Here is a 21,023-nt window from a genome sequence, read left to right on the forward strand (position 1 = left end):
GTCAAATCACAAAATTCAAGAAACCTTGATAGCACACTATCATGCACTATCATTTAAATAATCTCTCCTAAGAAAGTGTAGGGTTTGATTATCAATTAAATGTTAAAGGTAGGGATTTTAATTGGTGTCTTCAAGAAAAAAAGAATACTAATGTTGCAAAATGGCTGTGCTCCAGAATTGTATTAGCATAGACAATCTGTCAATCCAATTTCAATTTCAGTAACGTTGGCCTTTCAATGACAATGACACCTGCTTTACATCTTTCAAACACACAAATTCAAGACAAAATGAGCCAACACGCTTTCTCAGATGCGATAAATCACATTGTCTGGGCTAAATTAATCCATTTACGCCTCTCACAATGAAAAATAAAAACTGTATGACATTTTCGTGCATTAGGCAGTCACTGGTGTGGTTGCAGTTGATTATAAGAGCAGTTTCCAAATCAGTTTTACTCATGTCTTTACATGTACAATCCTTTAGTGAATCAAGCCCTATATAGTAGGTTTTTGAAGAATGTGTATTGATGTAAAAGAATTTCAGCGAGCGTGAGTCAATTTGTGATACAGGCCAGAGTTCAAATGGTAGAATGCTGTATTCAGGCAGATTAAATGAAGGTTTTGTTCAGTTTGCTCCAGATGTTGGGTCTATGGGTTTTATTTTTACATTCTTGGCCTCTAGCCTGTATATATATTGGATTGGGCAGGGAGTATATAATATCAGTGGAAAATGCTGCGGTCTGGTACCTTTTAAATAACATTTCCTCCTTTTTCTGCTGCTGTCCTGTTTTTCTTTCCATTTTGTCTTTTATTCGGAAGGTGGTGATGTTTAGAAAAGCGCTCAAATGAGGCTGGCTGTGCGGCTGGGGGGATTCACTGGAGACCCTCCTAAACACACATACACACACATGCAGAACACACAGAAAACATACACATATGCTGAAATTGAAGGAATGGGTGAAGAGGAAGGAGGTCTTAAATGATGAGGGTCAGTCGGGCAAATGCTACTTCTCAGGGTGGGCCAGCCTAGACCGTAAAGGATGTACTTGTACTAATATTTAGCTCACTTCCCTTGCTCCAGTGCAAGGAATTATACCAAGGGTGCTTAGGGACCCACATTTTGGACTTAACTTTCCTCATTTTCTGATTTATTTCTGAACAAATGTGGTCCGAAGTAGGCTAAAACCAGCACACACTTAGTTAATGGAGTTGTAAAGCTGGACCTACTCGTGGGAAATATGACCACAGTGCTTCAAATGTTTTTTATGTGTGTCTCTTGCCGTCGTGTGGTGGAATCCACTTCTGTTTGGAACAGTATGCTACTCCGTCACATACATCACTGTGGTGGGCCTTTTCGTCACTGTGGTAGGCCTTGTTGACCTTAATCATGTGCCAATATTAAATATTGTTTGTGTGTATTTGTGTCAATAAAATAGATTCATAAGGAAACTCCATATATTGGCATCTACGAGACTCAATGCTTAGACAAGTGACATTTTTTAGAGTCAAAATAGCAAATTAGCATAGGATGTTCCAGTTGAAGAATCAAATATATATACTTGTTTCAAAAGTCCGTGTAACAATGCAAGGTTTCAGATGTGGTAATGGTTGCCTCAAAAGTCAACAAATAATAGCGTATTACAGGAACACTTGTGTTTAAGTCCAAATGAATAGTATGGTAAATTCCCAATGATTCTAAATACATTATATAAAAAAAGAGGGTAGGTTGGTTGTAGACTCGAGACCTCTTGTTGTGTGTTTTAAGATGCAGTTTACTGAGGAGAACATAAAAATTGTAAATGATGACCACTCCAGGGTATACTTCACCTTTCACTTGAAAACACCTGACAATGATTCGCCAAAATTACTTCACCTTGAGATCAAAATGTATGCCCGACTTCTGTTAACAGCATAAAGGTGCAATTGCAGGGATACTTACTTTAATATATAATTGCAATTAATTATAGTTTTACAGTATATCACAGATGATGGTAAACATTTCCAAAACTTTTGAAACATTAACCAATAGGCTTCTCACCAGCGTCTAGCCTTGTTTACATAAACTGTCTTATCATTTTGACCATTTTTCAACCCCTAATCTTTTCGACAACTAAAAACACACATCACTATAACTTTTCAGAATCCTCCTGAAACCTGGCTTTTACTTGAGAGAAGACTCTCCCACTGTCATGATGAGAGAGTTGCTGCTGCACTCAAAGCACCTCAGTGGTATGGGCAAAGGTCAGCAGCATTAGGGGAGTGGGGCTGGGTTGGGAGTAGAATAGTGTGTGGAGTGCACTGATCCCAAAATGTTTCCTAGCCAAGTTACATTTGTTTAGTCTGAAAGACAAGAGTGTGAAAGCTGGGAGGGGCTTTAAGATGGAGAGGAAAGTAAAATAAAAAGGAAGCGTGGGCAGTCAGGTGTGAATAAACGTATGAAAGTCTTTGAACACCTGCCTGTTAGATATACAGAAACTCAAATTATGGAGATGGTCATCTCCTTTCAAGCCTGCCGATTTTTTTTCCTCCTATACCCAGAAAACATCAATGAATTCAATTTTTTTTAGGGCAGAGTATCTCTTGCATTTTAAGGTGTTTGATAGGGCCAAGGTCAGGGCTGTCAAGTTCACACCGTGGAAAGGCATCACTTAATTTTGTATAATTTTAAGCGTGTTCTTGACTCTGATTTGCAAAGATGAGCCAAGACTTGATTGAGCATGCAAATTCTGTGCTTGTGGAGGCAGATCTAGTAAGCAGGTGCACTGCTGATTGTGCCTGCTAAACTTGACATATAAAGTACATGCAGTATTGCTATACTTAAAGTAAATTGTAGTATAGTTTGGCGTAAGTTGGTTTGTGTAAGTTTTGCATCTAAAAACATTCATGCCTTCCCTCCCCCATCTCACCAAGCTTTAGACAGCACAAAGGTCAGCCTCCATTTGACCTCTACGTTCCAAAGCCAGCTACCACCATAAGACCACACACACACGCGCGCGCACACACGCACACGCACGCGCACACACGCACACGCACGCGCACACACACACTTGCACATATACCCATTTTGCACAGCCACCCAATGAGAATCAAGTTGAAGAGTTTAAAGCCTTAATTATTTCAGAAAGCAAATGGAGTAAACAAACATTTTGAAGAAAAAAGTAACTATTGGGTAAGAACAGATTGCATTCACATTTTGGCCACTTGAGCAACATTAGATGACTTCACATATTCTTCATGAAGAAGATGAACAACATAAATTTAAGAGAGTAAATAATAATCAATCGTTATTGCGTCTTTGCATAAAATGTTAATACACAAGGAAATTAAATTACCTAGATGTGTTATTAAATAAGGCTACAAGTACATCAGTGTTACATTTTACAATACACAAGTCACAACGCTCAATTTTTACAGTAACAACATACAAATAAGGCAGAAGCGGAACATTTGAAAATCATAAGATTGCAGCAAAACATAAAAAAAAAAAAGTTTTTGAAAATAACCATGTGAATTCGTTTCCTCCCCTAGAAGTCTTTTGTGGTAGTCTACACAGACGGCACGTTGTTCGGCTGGAATTTGGTTGTCTGACCCCAACACATACACTCTAACTCTACATTATATATAGGAATATATACAGTATGGCATAGCACCATAAAAGTTTCTTTAGAGTGTGAAAATGTGCGCGTTCTATACACTGCAGTTGACCGCATGTGTGAGCAAATAGGATTTCATGTGGAGGTTGCTAACAATTTATCAGTAATGGTAAGTGGAAACCTATTGAACCGAGTAAAGTGACTTTTTTGTGGGTTTTGGACATTAATCTTTATGGTTTCAAGACCTCCGACCCAGTGTCTTGTCTGTGATCTAATCAAAGGAGAGGAGAAAACAAGCATCCTTCAGTCATTCATCACTCCATCTTTGTCCCCTTTAAGAGTGCTTTGTCTGTCATAAGAACAAATCAATGGGGATGGCAGGACACAAAGACCACAGGAACACACGCACACACACACGCACACATGCGCGCGCACACACACATAGCACTAATGAAGTAGGAAAAGAAAGAACCTTTACAGAGAACAATTTTATGGGCAATGTGGAATTGCTGTCATTTGTGTTTGGGTACAAAGTTACTGACCTTGACATGGAACAAATGGAATGATTTGAAAACTTAAAAAAGGAATGGCAACATTAATCTTTGAAGAAACAAGCATAATTCATATTTAATTAGTCTTAATACCTAAGTCTTATGAGTGATTGTTATACAAACTGCATATTGTAACTTAAAACGGTCCAATCTAAATTATACTTTAAAAATGGCTAATGATATTGACATAATGTTTCTGTAAATTGATGATCTCTGGACTGAGTAATCAGACCCCGTTTTCCAAAATGTAAAGTAAATGTAAGGCAACCTGAATTATTGATTTTTCTATTCACTTAAAAAAATAAAAAACAACCAAGGGAATAGCTCACGCTTCGCTAGAGATGCCTGTCTTGTATAGTTTGTAATCCCCTATTCCATACAATACACATAAGAAACATTTGACATATTTGAATGGACATAATGACATAATCTGTATCATGCATGCCTGTGTTGCTGTGCGGTATTCTGCAATGGAGCAGCATGTTGCCTCGTTAGCAAACAATACGAAAACCTAAAGGGCCTTCAAGATATAAGCACCGCGTCTGAAGGCCACATTTACGACTGCATTCTTACCGACTGAAAACAATACTCAAGACTCTCACGCTTGCATCCACATCCACACACGGCCAACAGCTCCCGCATTCACACTCAACGAGCACTTTTTTGTTTTGGAAAACAAACTGAATCAATGAAACAGTACTCTGTCTCATTACATTAACTGAATGGTTTGCCGTTTAGCTGCAATATTCACCTGGCACCCTGTAAAAAGGAATTTAGCAATTGTGTTGAATTGACGATAGTAAAAATGATTGTCAGTAGCCTTTGGGAATTGTGGACAGCTCTTGGTGGAAAATTCATTCACCTTTCAATGATGATGGTAAAATCTTTCCATTCTCTTCTCAATTAGGAAGGTTAAAGCTATATGTCTCTTGATGTATTGGATTTCATCTTTCTCAGGTCACCCATGTTCCTATTTTGTTCGGTAACGCAACTCATAACCCTCCTTTCTTTTCTTCATCTGACACAAAACACGCACGTACAAAGAGGCACAGGTATTCAACTTTCTGATAGAGTTCTCCCAGCAAAAGCCAAACAAACATAAAATGTCGAACACAAAATATTCAAGGTGGTGCAGAGGAAGAGAGAAAAGAGTGGAGATATTTTCTCAGGTTTTTGAGGCTGCACTGCATGTACTTCTGACAGGTGCATTGTGTGCACTTGCTAATTGGCATTGTTAGCGGGGACCATTCACTGTGAATGGCGGATATGGTATTAGCGAGGTTTGTGCACAGTGAGTGCTGCAGATAGGGAGAATATGCGCGTCAAAGGCTGGTTATGCTAAAACTACATAAGGTCTGATAAACTTGTAAGACTTTAATGGGCTCAGCAGGGGACGGGGCAAGGGAGGGGGAAAGAAAAAAAAGTCTAAAGTAGAGCACAATAAGGCAACTTGAGGTTTTTCCTTTTTTTCTAAAGAGTCTGAATAAAAACTCAATGGGGTTCATCAAGCCAGGTGACACACTTAGCAGATAATGACTTATCCGGTTAGTGAGTGTGCATGCACGCACACATGCGTGTGTATGTAAGCCTCGTGTGCACTTGAGGTGTCAGGTGTGTGTTACAAGCCACTGGTCACATGAATAGCCCTACAAACAGCACTATATACATTTACATATGCACCTGCTCCATACCTGTCAACCTCTGCCGATAACTGCCCTTATAAATGATTATGATTCCCCTTACAAACCCCCAAAAAACCTTACGAGTCGTACGGTGTTTGTAAGGTTTGGTTGACAGGTATGCTGCTCATACACACACTTTGGGCTATTCCAGCGATGGCAAAACTGGTCTTCAAGGGCCACTGTGGCTCCAGGTTTTTTCCCAACCGATCCACCAAAGACAGTTTAACCATTCTGGTTTCTGCGGAAACAAGAAGCACCTGACTACAATCCACTGATTGCACTTGTAGGACACCAGATTGGTGTGAATATCATTGGAATGAAAACCTCCACCCTCGGCGGCCCTTTGTGAAATAGTTCCCCCACCTTTAGTCCATTTTTTAATTTGAATTGTTGTAAACAGTATCTAATATTGTAAATATAGTAATAATAATCTGCGAGTGCATGTGACAACAAACCTGCAAGGTTGTTAAGGTGATGTTAGTTCCCTCATACTTGACCCCCACTTGCCACTGAATGCCATCCACGTACTTAGTCTTTCATTTCATCAGGACCAGATCATAACAGAAAAACAACCCTTGATTCTGTATAGCTTCTAGTCTCTATAAGTAGCGTATTTATTCGAGTATTAAGCGCTAAATTTTGTACAAAAAAACTGAAGCAAATTTCAGGTGCGCATTATACACTAATCTGGGTGAAACACTGCCCTCGTAGCCATTATGTATAATGAGAAACATTAGACCTGTCTTTGTCCGCCCAGATGGCGATAATCTAACTCCTTTTACAAAAGCCAGCCCTCTCCAAATAGCCTTCGGCAAGTTCATAGGGTAATAATAAATAAAAATAAAATATAATAAAAAATAAAAGTTGCTCTAGGGAAACGAGTCCGACCAGGGAGCTCTATCCTCGCTCAAGATGAATGGAATCAATTGTTTGGTGAATCTGATGATGATGATGAATAAGACTTTGAAAAATGTTAAATATTATGATGATGAATTAGACCAGGGGTGGCCAACTCCGGTCCTCGAGAGCCGCCATCCGGTCTGTTTTCCATGTCTCCCTCCACCAACACACCTGAATCAAATAATCAGGATCGGTATCAAGCTTCTGGACGGCTTGCTGATGAGTTGGTCATTTGATTCAGGTGTGCTAGAAGAGGGAGATATGGAAAACACACCGGATAGCGGCTCTTGAGGACCGGAGTTGGCCACCCCTGAATTAGACTAAGGATTTAAAATTGTAAAATCCATTTGAGAGTTGTGTTCATATTGGTAGTAATTTGTTTTACCAGGTTTCCATACCATATGTTTTGTCATGGTGACGTATTCATCATTTGCCAGCTGCCAGTACCGGTGCAATCCTTGGTGTGAGCTCATAAAAACTAAAGAAAAAAAAATATCACAATTTTTGATCACAAATTATGGGTGCGCGTTGTACTCGAATAACTACGGTAAAAGACCAGTACACATGGAGTGATACCTCAATGGCCTCACTCTGTGTCTTGAAGGGGCAAGGATTTTTTTTTTCCAGATGAAGAAAGTGATGAGTATGAATGGGGGACAGTGCCTCTGGATTGGCAGACCGGGGTTGTGGTCCCCCTTTTTTTAAAAGGTGGGCCAAATGGTGTGTTCCAATTATGGGGGATCACACTTCTCTGGCTCCCTGGCAAGAAGGTTTATCTGGTTGATTGCTTCGCATTGTTGAATTACAAGTAATGTATGCGCAAAATTGCTTGTATAGTTTAGCTGTAAGTATTGCATCTTGCCCTGCAATATGTAGTCTATTGGGATTAAAGAAATGAACGAATGGTCCACAAGATCAACAATCCAAATGGGATGGGAAATGGTGACATGAGACATTGAAGAAGACAGAGTTAGTGATTTAAAAAAAAAAAGATGAATTGTTCTAAAATCAGAAGTAATTTTTAAATTGTGAAAGTCTCTCACAGACTAATCATCACACACTAAACCTGACTTGGTTGTTTGAGAAATGAAATCAGTGTTATGATAGGTTGCGATGGGATGAGGTTCTGCTTGGCCTACGCGAGCAGTGTCAAAAATTTGATTCACGTCTGCTTGAAGGTGGCCTGAAGCAAAGTCACTTCCCCAGAATGTTGCATGTATGGATTTACAGTTGGTTCTAATGAGCCTCATTATTCTTTACTTCAGTGCATTATAAATCCCTTATGATAACATGTTGTTGGACTGTATTATCCTCACAGACCACTATAGAGCAGCATATGATTACATTGCCGACAGTCATAATCCTTGGACCGGCACGGCCTTCACAGAGAATCAAACAGATGATGTGGAAACATCGTGGCAAATAGAAGATGATGGTGGCGTAATGATGCGTGTTTGTAAATAATCTCTTGGTCGCAGTGGTAAATAGCAGTTTATTTAACAAGCAGCACATCACAGGAGCACTTTCACCCTCCGCCGCGTCTCTTCTTCGTCTTCCCCTTTATCCCTTCCGTGCTCCCTCCTCTCCTCTTGCTCTCGTGTTGGGCTCTGCGGTTACAGCAGAGAGCATTAATAATAATAACAATGATAAACAGAGAGCGGAGATAACCACAGCAGTGTGTGTATAAGAGGCCCTCACACTCCACCAGCTTACAGCGCTTAGCCCCCATTAAAGACTGGATGCTCTAGGGGTGGGTGGTGGGGAACGGCGGAAGGAAGCTGTTATTTTGCATGATATTAACCACATGAAAGTGTTCGAGGACAGTAAACGTGGCTGAAAACGGGGGAAGGCAGAGGGAGCCGGCGAAATAAAATAAATAGCGTTTGGCGGAGTTATCGGGCAGACCACCGTCAGACGTGTGTGCATGTGTGTGTGTTATCGTGCGAACCACTGTCGGGCAGCCTATTGTTTGGGAGGTGATAAAAAGCAATTTCCCGACTCTGTTGTAGAACCGCATGCTTGGCTTAATTTGAGGACCATTTTCCATAACAATGTTGACAGTTTATAGCGAACATTTCGCCTTCTGTATCAAGTCTCCCTGTCTTCGTCTGTATTCCCTTGTTTCCCCTGCTCATCCTTTCTGTATGTCTTTTCACTTTGTACTAACCTGCATTCATGTCTGTTTTTATTAGTATGTCACTCCCGTGTTTGCCATATCCCCTTTGAGCAGGCAACAATAGCTGATAGACTAATACCTGTCAGTAATGGCACACAGCTCTCTGCACATCACATGGGAATGTTTTTCCCTGTGCCCCGTCCTAATCTCATACTGACATAGAGCATTGCGAGCTGCGCTACTCTGCCATCAGAGGAGAGCATGTCCTCTCATCATCGTGAGAGAGGGCCTATTAGAGGAGCCGAGAATGATGGGAGGCAGGCAAGAGAGGGGGTGAATAAGGGAAGAGATCGCAGGTTCAGGGCAGAATAATTGACACGGATGCACCGATTGCCTGTGGAGGAGGTTTCCCCCCCCCTCTCTACAAGGCCTTTAGAGCAAGAGCAAACAAGATTTGGTGCACAAATGCGCACACAAACACGCTCAGAAACACATACGGGGCATTCACGATATCTGCATGTTTTCAAAAATACATGTGCTCTCATTTGAACTTCTGTACACCACATCTTTGAAATGAAACTTATTATTCACATTGAGTATATTGCATACAAATTGCTTAACACAGAAGCAAATGGGAGTCAGTGTAGTAAAACACTATTTTAAGAAAAATCTAGACTGCTTTCTTGTTTCATAAATTTGGTTCAACCTCTTGGAATGAAAATGGTCTGTGTATATCAGCCCTACTAGCTAAAACTTTTAATTAGTATCAATACATCTTGGTAGTTAGGCCGTATTTGCCACATCAGTTGTGCATTATTTTTGCTTGCATTAACCCTTTTTTAGGAAAATGTTTTAAAGTGACAGAAAGGTCTATCTAGTGTCAGTTTGTTTGCATCATAGATGCAAACACTGATACAATATTTATGAATTGCGAAAACATTTAAATGTTTAATATCTCCATTCAAATATTTAGTATAATGAAAATATAATTACCACAATGTGGAATTATTATATATTATACTGCCAACACAATGGCAGAATGACACGATACATCTGGCATTTCATTTTTTAACCCTTAAAAGAGACGTAACAGAGTTGGCTGGTGGCAAAGAAAAAGCTAAGGCACTATCTGATTATTGTAATCTCTCTCTCTCTCTTTCTCTCTCTCTCCCCCTCTATTTATATACAGTAGGGCAAATAAGTATTTAGTCAACCACCAATTGTGCAAGTTCTCCTGCTTGAAAAGATTAGAGAGGCCTATATTTGTCAACATGGGTAAACATCAACCTTAAAAGAAAGAATGTGGAAGAAAAAAAACAGAAAATCACATTGTTTGATTTTTAAAGAATTTATTTCCAAATTGGAGTGGAAAATAAGTATTTGGTCACCTAAAAACAAGCAAGACTTCTGGCTTTCAAAGAGGTCTAAGGTGTCGAAGGACACCAGAGACAAAATTGTAGACCTGCACCAGGCTGGGAAGACTGAATCTGCAATAGGTAAAACGCTTGGTGTGAAGAAATCAACTGTGGGAGCAATTATTAGAAAATGGAAGACATACAAGACCACTGATAATCTCCCTCGATCTGGGGCTCCATGCAAGATCTCACCCCGTGGCGTCAAAATGATAACAAGAATGGTGAGCAGAAATCCCAGAACCACACGGGGGGACCTAGTGAATGACCTACAGAGAGCTGGGACCACAGTAACAAAGGCTACTATCAGTAACACAATGCACCGCCAGGGACTCAAATCCTGTACTGCCAGACGTGTCCCCCTGCTGAAGCCAGTACACATCCAGGCCCATCTGCGGTTCGCTAGAGAGCATTTGGATGATCCAGAAGAGGACTGGGAGAATGTGTTATGGTCAGATGAAACAAAAAAAGAACTTTTTGGTAGAAACAGGTTCTCGTGTTTGGAGGAGAAAGAGTACTGAATTGCATCCGAAGAACACCATACCCACTGTGAAGCATGGGGGTGGAAATATCATGCTTTGGGCTGTTTTTTCTGCAAAGGGACCAGGATGGCTGATCTGTGTAAAGGAAAGAATGATTGGGGCCATCTATCGAGAGATTTTGAGTGACAATCTCCTTCCATCAGCAAGGACATTTTGAGATGAGACATGGTTGGGTCTTTCAGCATGACAATGATCCCAAACACACAGCTAGGGCAAACAAGGAGTGGCTTCGTAAGAAGCATTTCAAGGTCCTGGAGTGGCCGAGCCAGTCTCCAGGACCTCAACCCCATAGAAAATCTGTGAAGGGAGTTGAAAGTCTGTGTTACCCAATGACAGTCCCAAAACATCACTGCTCTAGGGGAGATCTGCATGGAGGAATGAGCCAAAATACCAGCAACAGTGTGTGAAAAGCTTGTGAAGAATTATAGAAAACGTTCAGCCAACAAAGTATTGAGATGAACTTTTGGTATTGACCAAATACTTCTTTTCCACCATGATTTGCAAATAAATTATTTAAAAATCAAACAATGTGATTTTCTGTTTTTTTCCCACATTCTGTCTCATGGTTGAGGTTTACCCATGTTGACAATTACAGGCCTCTCTAATCTTTTCAAGTAGGATAACTTGTACAATTGGTGGTTGATTAAATACTTATTTGCCCCACTGTACATCTAAAAATACATAGTATATATGAAAGAAAAGAAAATACTCATGGCCATTCAATTCCTTAAACCTGTTATCATTTTTCAAAGCTGATCTAGGTTTTGCTTTTATCCCTGCTTCAAGGCTATTTATTGTATCACATGCAGGAATTCTTCTTATTGTCAAATATATATATAGATGTATTTTATCAACCTATTTATTGTCTGGGGAGACATCCTCAGGCTGGTGGTCTGGTGAACAAAGCCAATCAGGTTAGGATTTGATAAAGACACTTTAATGGGACGCTATCTGCCCTTGATGGGACTTCAATACAAAGTGGATATGTGACAAATTACTTTGCACTTAGAATGTGGCAGACCGGAGAATAAAGACAAAAGAATTTCAGGAAGACCTTTAAATATAACACTACAGATGTTCCTTCATATGGAAAGACTTTTGGAGGACTCACGAGAGAAATAATTTCTTTGGTGAGCGGTCTGAGTGGTCACTACTCTCCTCAGTTGATCTCTTTTTCCTCCCCGTTACGAATAGCCGCATGTAAGAAATGAGAGGATTGTTATTTCAAACTTAATAATGGTACACGACTCCATTAAGAAAACGCTGCTCTATCAAACTTCCACAATCTCCGGAGATAATTTAATCACCAAATGCCAAACTGCCACGCCACATTTAGGTGTAATTTTCATCCATGCAAAGGTAATTTGTTTCGGTATTATGAATTAATTAAAGCCTAACAAAGATGGAGGAGGCTGTAGAATGTCTAATCAACAGACCCTTGAAGACTGATTGATTCTTGCTCCTCTGCACTGTGGCCTATCATGCTTTGTCCTCCCCATCTCATCTCCAAATGGCTTCTATACCTTTATGCCATTGAAATGTTTTTCATCTTTTTATTGTACACTGTTTAGTATATGTATTGGTGGAGTTCCATATTAAAAAGAAAATTAAGTCTAGATGACAGTCTCTGTAAAAAGCAGTCTTGTTTTTCATTTGTCCATGTTTAAATTCAACGCCCAACATTTGTTGTCTTTACAACAGTTGCTTAGCTAACTTTTCAAAATTAGTTGTCTATAGCCATACAGAGAAAATCATTTGTTTTGAACGAGATTAAATAATAATAATATTGAAATAATTATTGGTCACGTGTGTGTGGGTGTGGGTGTGGGTGTGTGTGAAGTTCAATCATTCTTTCTGATTTTCATGCTGGAGTGCTAAATGGTATTTATTGACATTTTTGTTGGCCTTGATACATTTCTTTTTTACTGGATATGCTGGTGTGAAATGCATCAGGTTGTACCCGTTTGTCACCCAACCATTGCTGCAGCTGCTTGTTTCAGCGGATAATATTGTGTTTTCCTATACATGCACATGCCCCAGGGTACTTGAAAGCCTCCTTTTCACCTCCAAACACTCACTCACAGACATCAACACAGCAACTAACACAAGAAAACATAAATCAATGTTATAACATGCCGAAGTCATATGCAGACAAGCCCTTCTCACGCACACAGCACATGTCAGTTATCTGTTTTTCAAATCTTCTATATGCGGTGTGGAGTTTTCGCTGCCAGCTGCATATATACACACTACAAAAATGTTCACACCCAGACGCATACAGTAAATACAACAAATGCCTTCTCATCTGCTAGCAACAACACACCTCAAATCCAAGCACTGCTTGTGTAAATATTTATCCTACCGTGGTCGAGATATGTAGGGCATTGTACGTGGTGAAGACAATAGGTTTGAGAGGCAGCCTAAGACCAAAACTAAGATTTTTCAAATGCCATGTAGACAACTCGAGACTGAAATGTTTAAAAAAGAAAAGAAAGAAAAGTTCTTGAATGTTTTGTTTGTCAGATAGCTGTAGGTGCATTCCTTTCTACTTTGGAGGGGGTTGGGCTAGGCCAGGAGGTGCTTGGTGATAAATAAGAAACAAAAAAGGCAGGGAAAGGACAAGCTGGGGTCAGTGCAAAACTGGTACACTTCAGATAAATCAATGTTGTAAAATAAACATTGTTTAGTGACAGGTAGCAGGATATGCGGGAGCTTTTTGATGTTCATGCTTTTTATGAGGAAATGTGAGTTTTTGACCCTGAACTCAATCACAATACTTTTGTTTAAAGGGTCTATTAACAAAAATATTCATATTAATAAAGTCAAAAGTCTTGGGATAGAGGATATATATATATTTTATATACATCTTGTGTACCTTTTTAATCCTGATTGTAAATCTCATCTGATTTTCTGAACTCGCCCCACCGGGCCGCCCTGATTGTAAAGTAGTCAAGAATGAAGGGACATTTTCATAGTCATGCAGAAAAAAATAAAATACAAAAATATATATAGTTAAATAAAGTTTACGAAAAATAGATTGATACATTTTTGCAATTCTGACCTATATGTTCTTATGGGCCAAGCAAATAATCATGGAGTAATTGTGAGATAAGTAGCTTTCTTACAAGTGAAAAGGTTCACAACAAGCAAGATAAACACACCAAAAATGACGAAGTTAGCTCACGCCAATTATGCTGCTGTACGTCTATCCTGGTCAATCCTTTTTTTTTTTTTCTTTTTTCTTTTTTTTTTTCTCTTCTCTGCACTGAAGTACAGCCAACTGCGCGAGGCATGAATTTGAGGTTTGGTCCGGAAGAGACACCAAAGGCCTACAAACTAAATCACAGAGGATGATAATATTGTGAACGGCTGTGACTCAAAGCAGATGTATCTTGGATGTCCACCTGAGGCAGCTGCAGGCAATGTGATCTAGATCCAGGAGTGTTGTGAGCGCTTCCAACAAAAGGTGTCTCACAAACTGCACCTGCAGTACTTATCTATCACCGCCTTAATAACAAATATGAAACAATCATTTGTTGAGGGCTTTTCCATATGTTGGCAGGAGTCAAGGAATTGACACAGATGACTAGGTTAATGTTGGGAGCGGTCACAGCACGTATTATTCAAGCAGGGATTGATAGATCCGTGTATTGCTTCAGGCTTCTCTTTCCTGCCAAATTGATTACTGGGGTGACAGAAACCAAGTGCTAAGTTGAATTCACTGTGATCTGTAGATGTACGAGTGGCCTGTCACAGAAGATTCTGAAGTCCTTTCCGTCAGCGCCTCCCCCTTCCCTTATGCTCCCAAAGGCACCTTGGATGATAATGAGAGCGGGAATGCAGGTACGGCTCAGACTCAGGGGGGTTTCAATTAACGCCCTGCAGATTAATAAAGAGTAATAAGGTGCGCTACGCTTGTGTGTATATGTGCAAGTGCATGCTTTTGTGCATGCACAAGTGTCATTGTGTGACCATGGGCAGTGAAAAGACCCCTGTGGCTCAGTATGATGGGCAAAACGGAAAAGGGGAGAGGACTGTGAAAAAAACAGTGGAGTACTGTGGAGAGGAAGACCCTCACGGTGCTGATTGGGTATTTGCCAAAGGATTTTTAATTGGTCATCTGCTTCAAGCCACCAGGGATTAACAGCAGGAGTTCCCGGGGTCTAACTAACTGGCTACGTGTGGAGCTTTGAAAGGTTGCCAAATAGGACTTGTATTATCAACAATTTTTAGAAAACAAAAAACCTGTTTCAGTGTTTAAAATACAAGTCATTATTATCATTCCGATATACTGCATGTGGGTTTATGTGATTTCTACTACTAACACAATTGAACTTTATTTTCATTGTTTAGTTTTAAAACATCTTCACAAGGTGTTTCTTTGTATGCTAAAAGTGTATTCCAACCAACTACGGGCACCAGAAGAAGGAAAAGCACGCGTACAAACGCTTATACACTCACACGTCCGCTCAGTGAAACTGCTCAGGGCCATTGTTGGCTTTTATTGATGCGTAGACCGTGTTGTTTTACCTTGTTTTGTCGCCGGTCTTTTGGTCGCCCGTTGTTTGGGTCCGGGCGACCAAAAGACTGGCGACCAAAAGACCGGCAACCAAACGACCGCACACGGAAGCACGCATGGGAAGTTGATCGAACACTCAAAACTCACTCCAAGTGTAAATATGATTTTGAACTGTGAGGCCCATACGTTAACCACTCCATCATCGGGGCGCCTGGTTGTGATTCGGCGAACTTGAATTCTGCTTGACTTGCTGAAAAGCATTGTGGCTTTAGTCTCTGCTGTAATACAACATCTAACATGCCCAAATTGCACAGCACAGGTGTTGGGGCAAATCTCTTCTGTGTTAATGTGGGGTCCTGACGAATCAGCAAGGGCTCAGTTTACCTGTATGGTGACAGACTTTACACAATGAAAGTGTGTGCATATGAGTGCATGAGCGTCAATATGTGCCAGGAGGGAAAGGGACCCGATTAGTACTACTCTGAAAGTAATTACCTTAATTAAAGCAGTAATGTGTGGAGACAGAAGGGAGCTCAAAGTGGGGAAAGGAAAAGCCTCAGCATGTGTGTATATGTGCATACTTGTGTGTATGTGCGTCAAGTAATGCAGAACCTGCCATATTTTATGGAGCAGTTTAGGGACTCGGTGATTTAAGGGGCACACTCAACAGTGTGTGGGGGTGGGCAAAGCTGCAGTTGAGGGAAGGGTGTTGTGGGGGCATAAAAGTGTGGTGTGTTACTGCGGGATAGCAGGATGAGGGGTTGTCAGTGAAGGAGAGAAAAGATGGAAACCTGTCAAGACCTTTTGTCATACTTGAAACAATTCATTCTATACAAAACACAACAAAATAATTGTCGCTCTTACAGTCAACATAATTTCCCAAGGATATAATAATAATCCTACAGAATGTAGAGAACAATACTAATCGTAAATGGCATTTTGGCTTGCATGTACAAAAGCAACGCGTGTTTAAAACAATGAGGAACAATTCTGCAATGACAAAGTGGACATGTAGCACTGTCTTTTCTCTTTAGTTTTACCCCACAGATGTTAAATGGAAATATATCTAAGGAAGATGTAATTCAAGTAGCTTGTATGGCAGTTTTTGGTGGTGTTTGCAGATCTTTTTCCTTGTGCAATCTTCAGGAAGGAGAGACAGTTTAATTAGCACAAGCTCCTTTTATTGCGCTGCCATTCATAGAACTGTGGCTCACATAGTTTACTGTTGTGTTGCTGGCACTCATCGGTCACTTAGTTTCCCCCCGAGCTTGACCATCAATCAATGTACTTTTGCATTAAGTTTGGGAAGGGCCCTTTCACAAACTGTGCTCCTTGCAAAGTATGTATTACTTCTATTTATTTTTAAAGATTTTGCATGTGAGTCCCCGATTAAGAATATTTGTTTGTTTGTTTTCTGTGCATTCGATGGGTGTTCTCCTTTCATGTGTACCGAGGGCTAACTTTAAGTTAATTTGTATATGACAACACATAACAGTCATTAACTCAGTGGATACACAGAGGGTAGTCTTCATTAGCAACACCAGAGGAGCACCTAAAAACAAGTTGGATGATTGCTTTGGGGAAAAAAATGGAAATCAAATAGAGGCCTATAACTTTCGATTACATGTCTAGCTCACAGAATAAAGGTGTGGAAAGTGTATGCGTTGCGGTCTGTTTGAATTGCCAAGGAAATAACATCTTCGATGGAGTGATAATGAAAATAATAACATCCCTGACAAAATATTCATAAAGGTAATGATGAATGCCATATTTCTCAGCGCGATACATTTGACGACATCTTGGCTAACAGAAAACAGAGAGCAACGTCTCCCATACCCTCAAATTATCTGCCGCTTTCACAACTCACTGATAGCATAGATGAGAGCTGAGGAAAATGGACACACAATTATGCTCACTTGTCGTATATTAATACTGCTTCTTGACATCTTCCATGGACCCTAGGCTGTCATCTCTTTGTCTGTTTTAATTGAAAATTAATGGTTGGTGTGTTGCCAAGGCAACTGCAGGCGCAATGCTGGTAAGTGAGTAACATTCAGGCAGACACCACTGGCATTGTTTGTCCTGTCTGACCTTGGGAGTCAGAGAAGAGGACAGGCAGCCGAGGACAAAAAATGACATTAAAAAAAAAGAATAGAGAGCTAAGGGTTGAATGCTGTGCACTGGAGCAGGGGGAAAAAAATAAAGTTATTGTGGCCGTTCTTCTTGCCAGTTATGGAGTCAGTACAAGAGGTGACTGAAGATATGATGTCAAAATGGAAAATTTAGAGAATTATGTTTGAGTGCAAGAGAAGAAAGGCCTTGCCATTATTGTTTGGAGCAACAGCATCACCTTTGTGCTGATGGAGTCTAAAGGCACCTTATAGGCCCATAATCATCCAGACATATGTATCAATGTGCGTTTGTGTGGACATGCTCATCCTTACTTGGTTGTTTACAAATGCCAAAATGTCAGTAAGGCCGTAATAGGTATTTATTCTCACAATTTATGGCCCAGGGCAGAACTCATAACACCAACATGATAAAGAACAATTACAATATCATGCGTTTCATTGTCATCCTGCAGAACTATAAATGTCTAACCTATTTAAAACTATTAAATGCTAAGCATACAATACCAATCTAAGATGTTAGAAGACTCAGCTCTGTTTGCGGTTCAACATTTCAAAAGTGGCTTCTACATTTTAGTTTGCACTAACAAACTCCCCAAAGGACTATCTTCATAAAGTGTTATACAGGACACTGATTCATCTCCCAAAATATTCATTCTACAACAAAAATATAATGTTCATGCAGTGGAAAAACAAGTATTACATTGGGTGGTAGCTTAAAAGCTCATTTTGTTTTCACCTTAACTCTTTACAGTTGGAGGAGAAATGATGTTGTTAAATCCCAAGAGCAACTGGCAACAGTGAAGGATCAATTCAATGACTTGCCCCATGACAGCTCCTACCCCCAGCGGACACCCTCTGGACTGGACCCAAGCATGCCAGGTAGGCACGCATCATTTCTCCAGTCATAGCCAAGTCTGACTGATCATTTCGAAAAACAGTACGCAATTGTAATTTTGCACACTACCAGAGCACAGAAGTGTGTTGGCTGTTGTTTTAAGAGAAGACTAAAGGAGTGTCTGGATTCTCCATTAGGATTTGAAAAAAAAAAAAAAAACTTAAGACACTAAGAGCTAAATGTGCCACCAGGGATTTTCACTCTGAAAAATGATCACTTTTGCCACAGATTAAACGTTCTATTATGTGTGGGTCAGGTTAATCAAGGGCTCTCACAGTGGCTCTGGTAACACCTAGAGTCATTTATTTAATTTTAGTGGCAAAATACTGTATTTTGTTACGGTTCTTAATGTCCCATTGCTTTGGGAATAATATTGTCATAATTCTGTGGGGATATCTCAAGTGATGGTAGTACATTATTGTCATCCACGGTAATTATTAGTTTAGGTAGATGAAAAACACCTGCGATTTAAACTACAGCAATTCAAGTCATATTTATTTCTTGTCTCAACAATGCCCACCAACTGTTGAAGTATCGAAATTTATAACAAGCCAGAAAGCTAGTTAGCGGCAAGTCTGGTGAAGAAGCGGAAGAAAAAGTTAGGTCTGGATGATGGGTGGAGCGTGTGGCTTGGGTGAGTGGTTGTGGGTTCCCTCAGCCTATGACTCATTATGCTTGATGGCGGATGGACGGACAGACGGATAAATAGTTGTACTGATTGTAAGCATACTGCATTCAACAAAATATCAGAGCACATCCAGAAGGAGTGTGACCATTTCTTGCACAGATGACAAAGGAAGACTCTCTAAAAGGCTCCAAGAATGAGTCAGAGTGAGTGTGAGGAGGAGAGGCAAAAAAAAGTCACTTTATGTGGGTGATATGGAAGATTGAGTGAAAGAAATTGGGGATGGAGAAAGATAGAGAGGCTCAGTAAGTAAGAGAGAGAAAGAGAGAGTAAGGCGAATGGATCACTTTCCCATATTGCATGTGTAGCTGAATCCATCATCTTGGGGAGCCATTATATGCGTCATTCAAATCAAACTTTCCAAATTAAAGCGCCACCTCATCCCCTCTACTGTACTCCACTGGCTAATCCCCTCTCCACCCCCTTCTCTGTTACTGTTTAGGCTGTGTGATTCCTCGCATGCACGCGCACACAACTTCTCCCCAAAGTTGCTGAGAGGGCTCATATATGATGTTTTTGTAGTTGCAGCGTAGCCTCGGGATGCAAAACACATTTCAGAGCTGCCAGATGAGGCCTTGGTGGTTATCTTATCTGATGTGAAAGAAAAGGGGGTGGTGAATTTTATTTGCATGCTGCATTGATGTTCAAATAGCTGTTTGAATGCTTCCTCAGCAGCCCGGACAGACTGTGATTGTGTGGCTGGTGAGCAAACAAGTGTATCAGATGATATCAGCCGTGTCCTACTTAACTAACCCGTGTGAGACGTGCAAACGTGGCAGACCGTGTAAACTTCATTCTACTTCTACAAACGTCTGTCTCGAACTTCACTCCTTCAGTAACATCGGGGTAGTTAGTGCATGTGTGTGTGTGTGTAAAGTTGCTTTAGCATGCATCTGTTGCACTTTATGGTGGCGATATGGTAAGTACCTCATATCACGGCTATAAAAATGAAGTTTAGCCTGGAAGTAGCTTGATGCAGTTTAAAAAGTTGGATAGGGAAGTCATGTCGCAAATCACACTCTCCTCTTTGGCCTTACACACCCGCCAGAGGGGCCTGTCGGGCTTTTCAGATGGACCCAGAAAAAAATGACAAAAAGAGAGGCGAGAACAGGGAAAGAGATGCAAGAGGAAGGGAAACAAGAAGACAGATGAAAGGAAAAGTGAAAGAAATGAAGACAGTTATCGGAGGAAGTCTGAATTTTTAAAACAAGGAGGCGTCACTCAAGGCAAGTGCTGGGCTTTCATCCCATACTGTATTGTGTCCGTGCGCCTTTCAACAGACTGGGAGAGATCTGTTTTCACATTTCACGAGCAATTTAAAGCAGGAAAGGTGAGTTAGGACGCATGCCTATCTTACTGCAGCGAGAACTTCTTTCTTTGACAGACTTCTTAGGTTTGATACTTGCGATTCCACAGTTAATCCTAGTTAGAATTTAAATAGAAGCTAAATTATTGTCTCTTCCTTACTTTCCATTCCTGCCTCGGAGATGTCGCCAAATCTCCTCCGCTCGCTCTCCCGCTGAAAAAGACTGACCTCTGCGTTTTTTTTTGTCTCCTTCCTTAAGATTGGTTTAAAATACTCGGCAGATTAAAGCAAAGGCATGAAAGCTCACATTAGCCATATATTTATTTAAAAAAAACCTGGTCGATAATCCGTGTATTTGTCAGAATCAAACACAGGAGAATAGAAAAGGAAAGCAATGACTTGATGGGTAGCCAGAGCCAGACATATTGTGAAGGAGAATTAGAAGGATGGAGACACGTATAGCAGAATCTGAAGTCCTTTCGGATGATTATTGAAATTCACTCACCAATGCCTCCTATATGAGCATTCTGACAGAAAAAAGCAATGTGATGACCTCTGATGCCCTCCATAATCTCTTTTTGCGAATATTTATATGCACACATAGTGACCTGTAGCAATGTGTAGAGGGATTCATACTATGTACAGTATATGATCTGAATATTCCTCATCCTTTGTGTCACCATCTTGCTAC

General features: G+C 40.4%; 1 protein-coding gene across 2 annotated transcripts in view; it reads left to right on the forward strand.

Annotated features, from left to right (window-relative positions):
* LOC144076308 (uncharacterized) overlaps nucleotides 1–18,483 on the forward strand; it is a 38,775-nt gene extending 20,292 nt beyond the window's left edge. The window contains exons 3-4 of one of the 2 annotated variants that reach the window (XM_077604033.1): nucleotides 14,530–14,638; nucleotides 18,198–18,481. In XM_077604033.1, the coding sequence (XP_077460159.1) occupies nucleotides 14,530–14,638; nucleotides 18,198–18,247 (159 nt within the window). In that variant the 3' untranslated portion in view covers nucleotides 18,248–18,481. Of the gene's footprint in view, nucleotides 1–14,529; nucleotides 14,639–18,197 lie in introns of both variants that reach the window. The other variant, XR_013300787.1, reaches the window with a different exon arrangement.
* Nucleotides 18,484–21,023: the final 2,540 nt, after the last annotated feature.

This window comes from Stigmatopora argus, chromosome 6 (assembly GCF_051989625.1).
Source record: "Stigmatopora argus isolate UIUO_Sarg chromosome 6, RoL_Sarg_1.0, whole genome shotgun sequence".
In the NCBI taxonomy this organism is placed as follows: domain Eukaryota; kingdom Metazoa; phylum Chordata; class Actinopteri; order Syngnathiformes; family Syngnathidae; genus Stigmatopora; species Stigmatopora argus.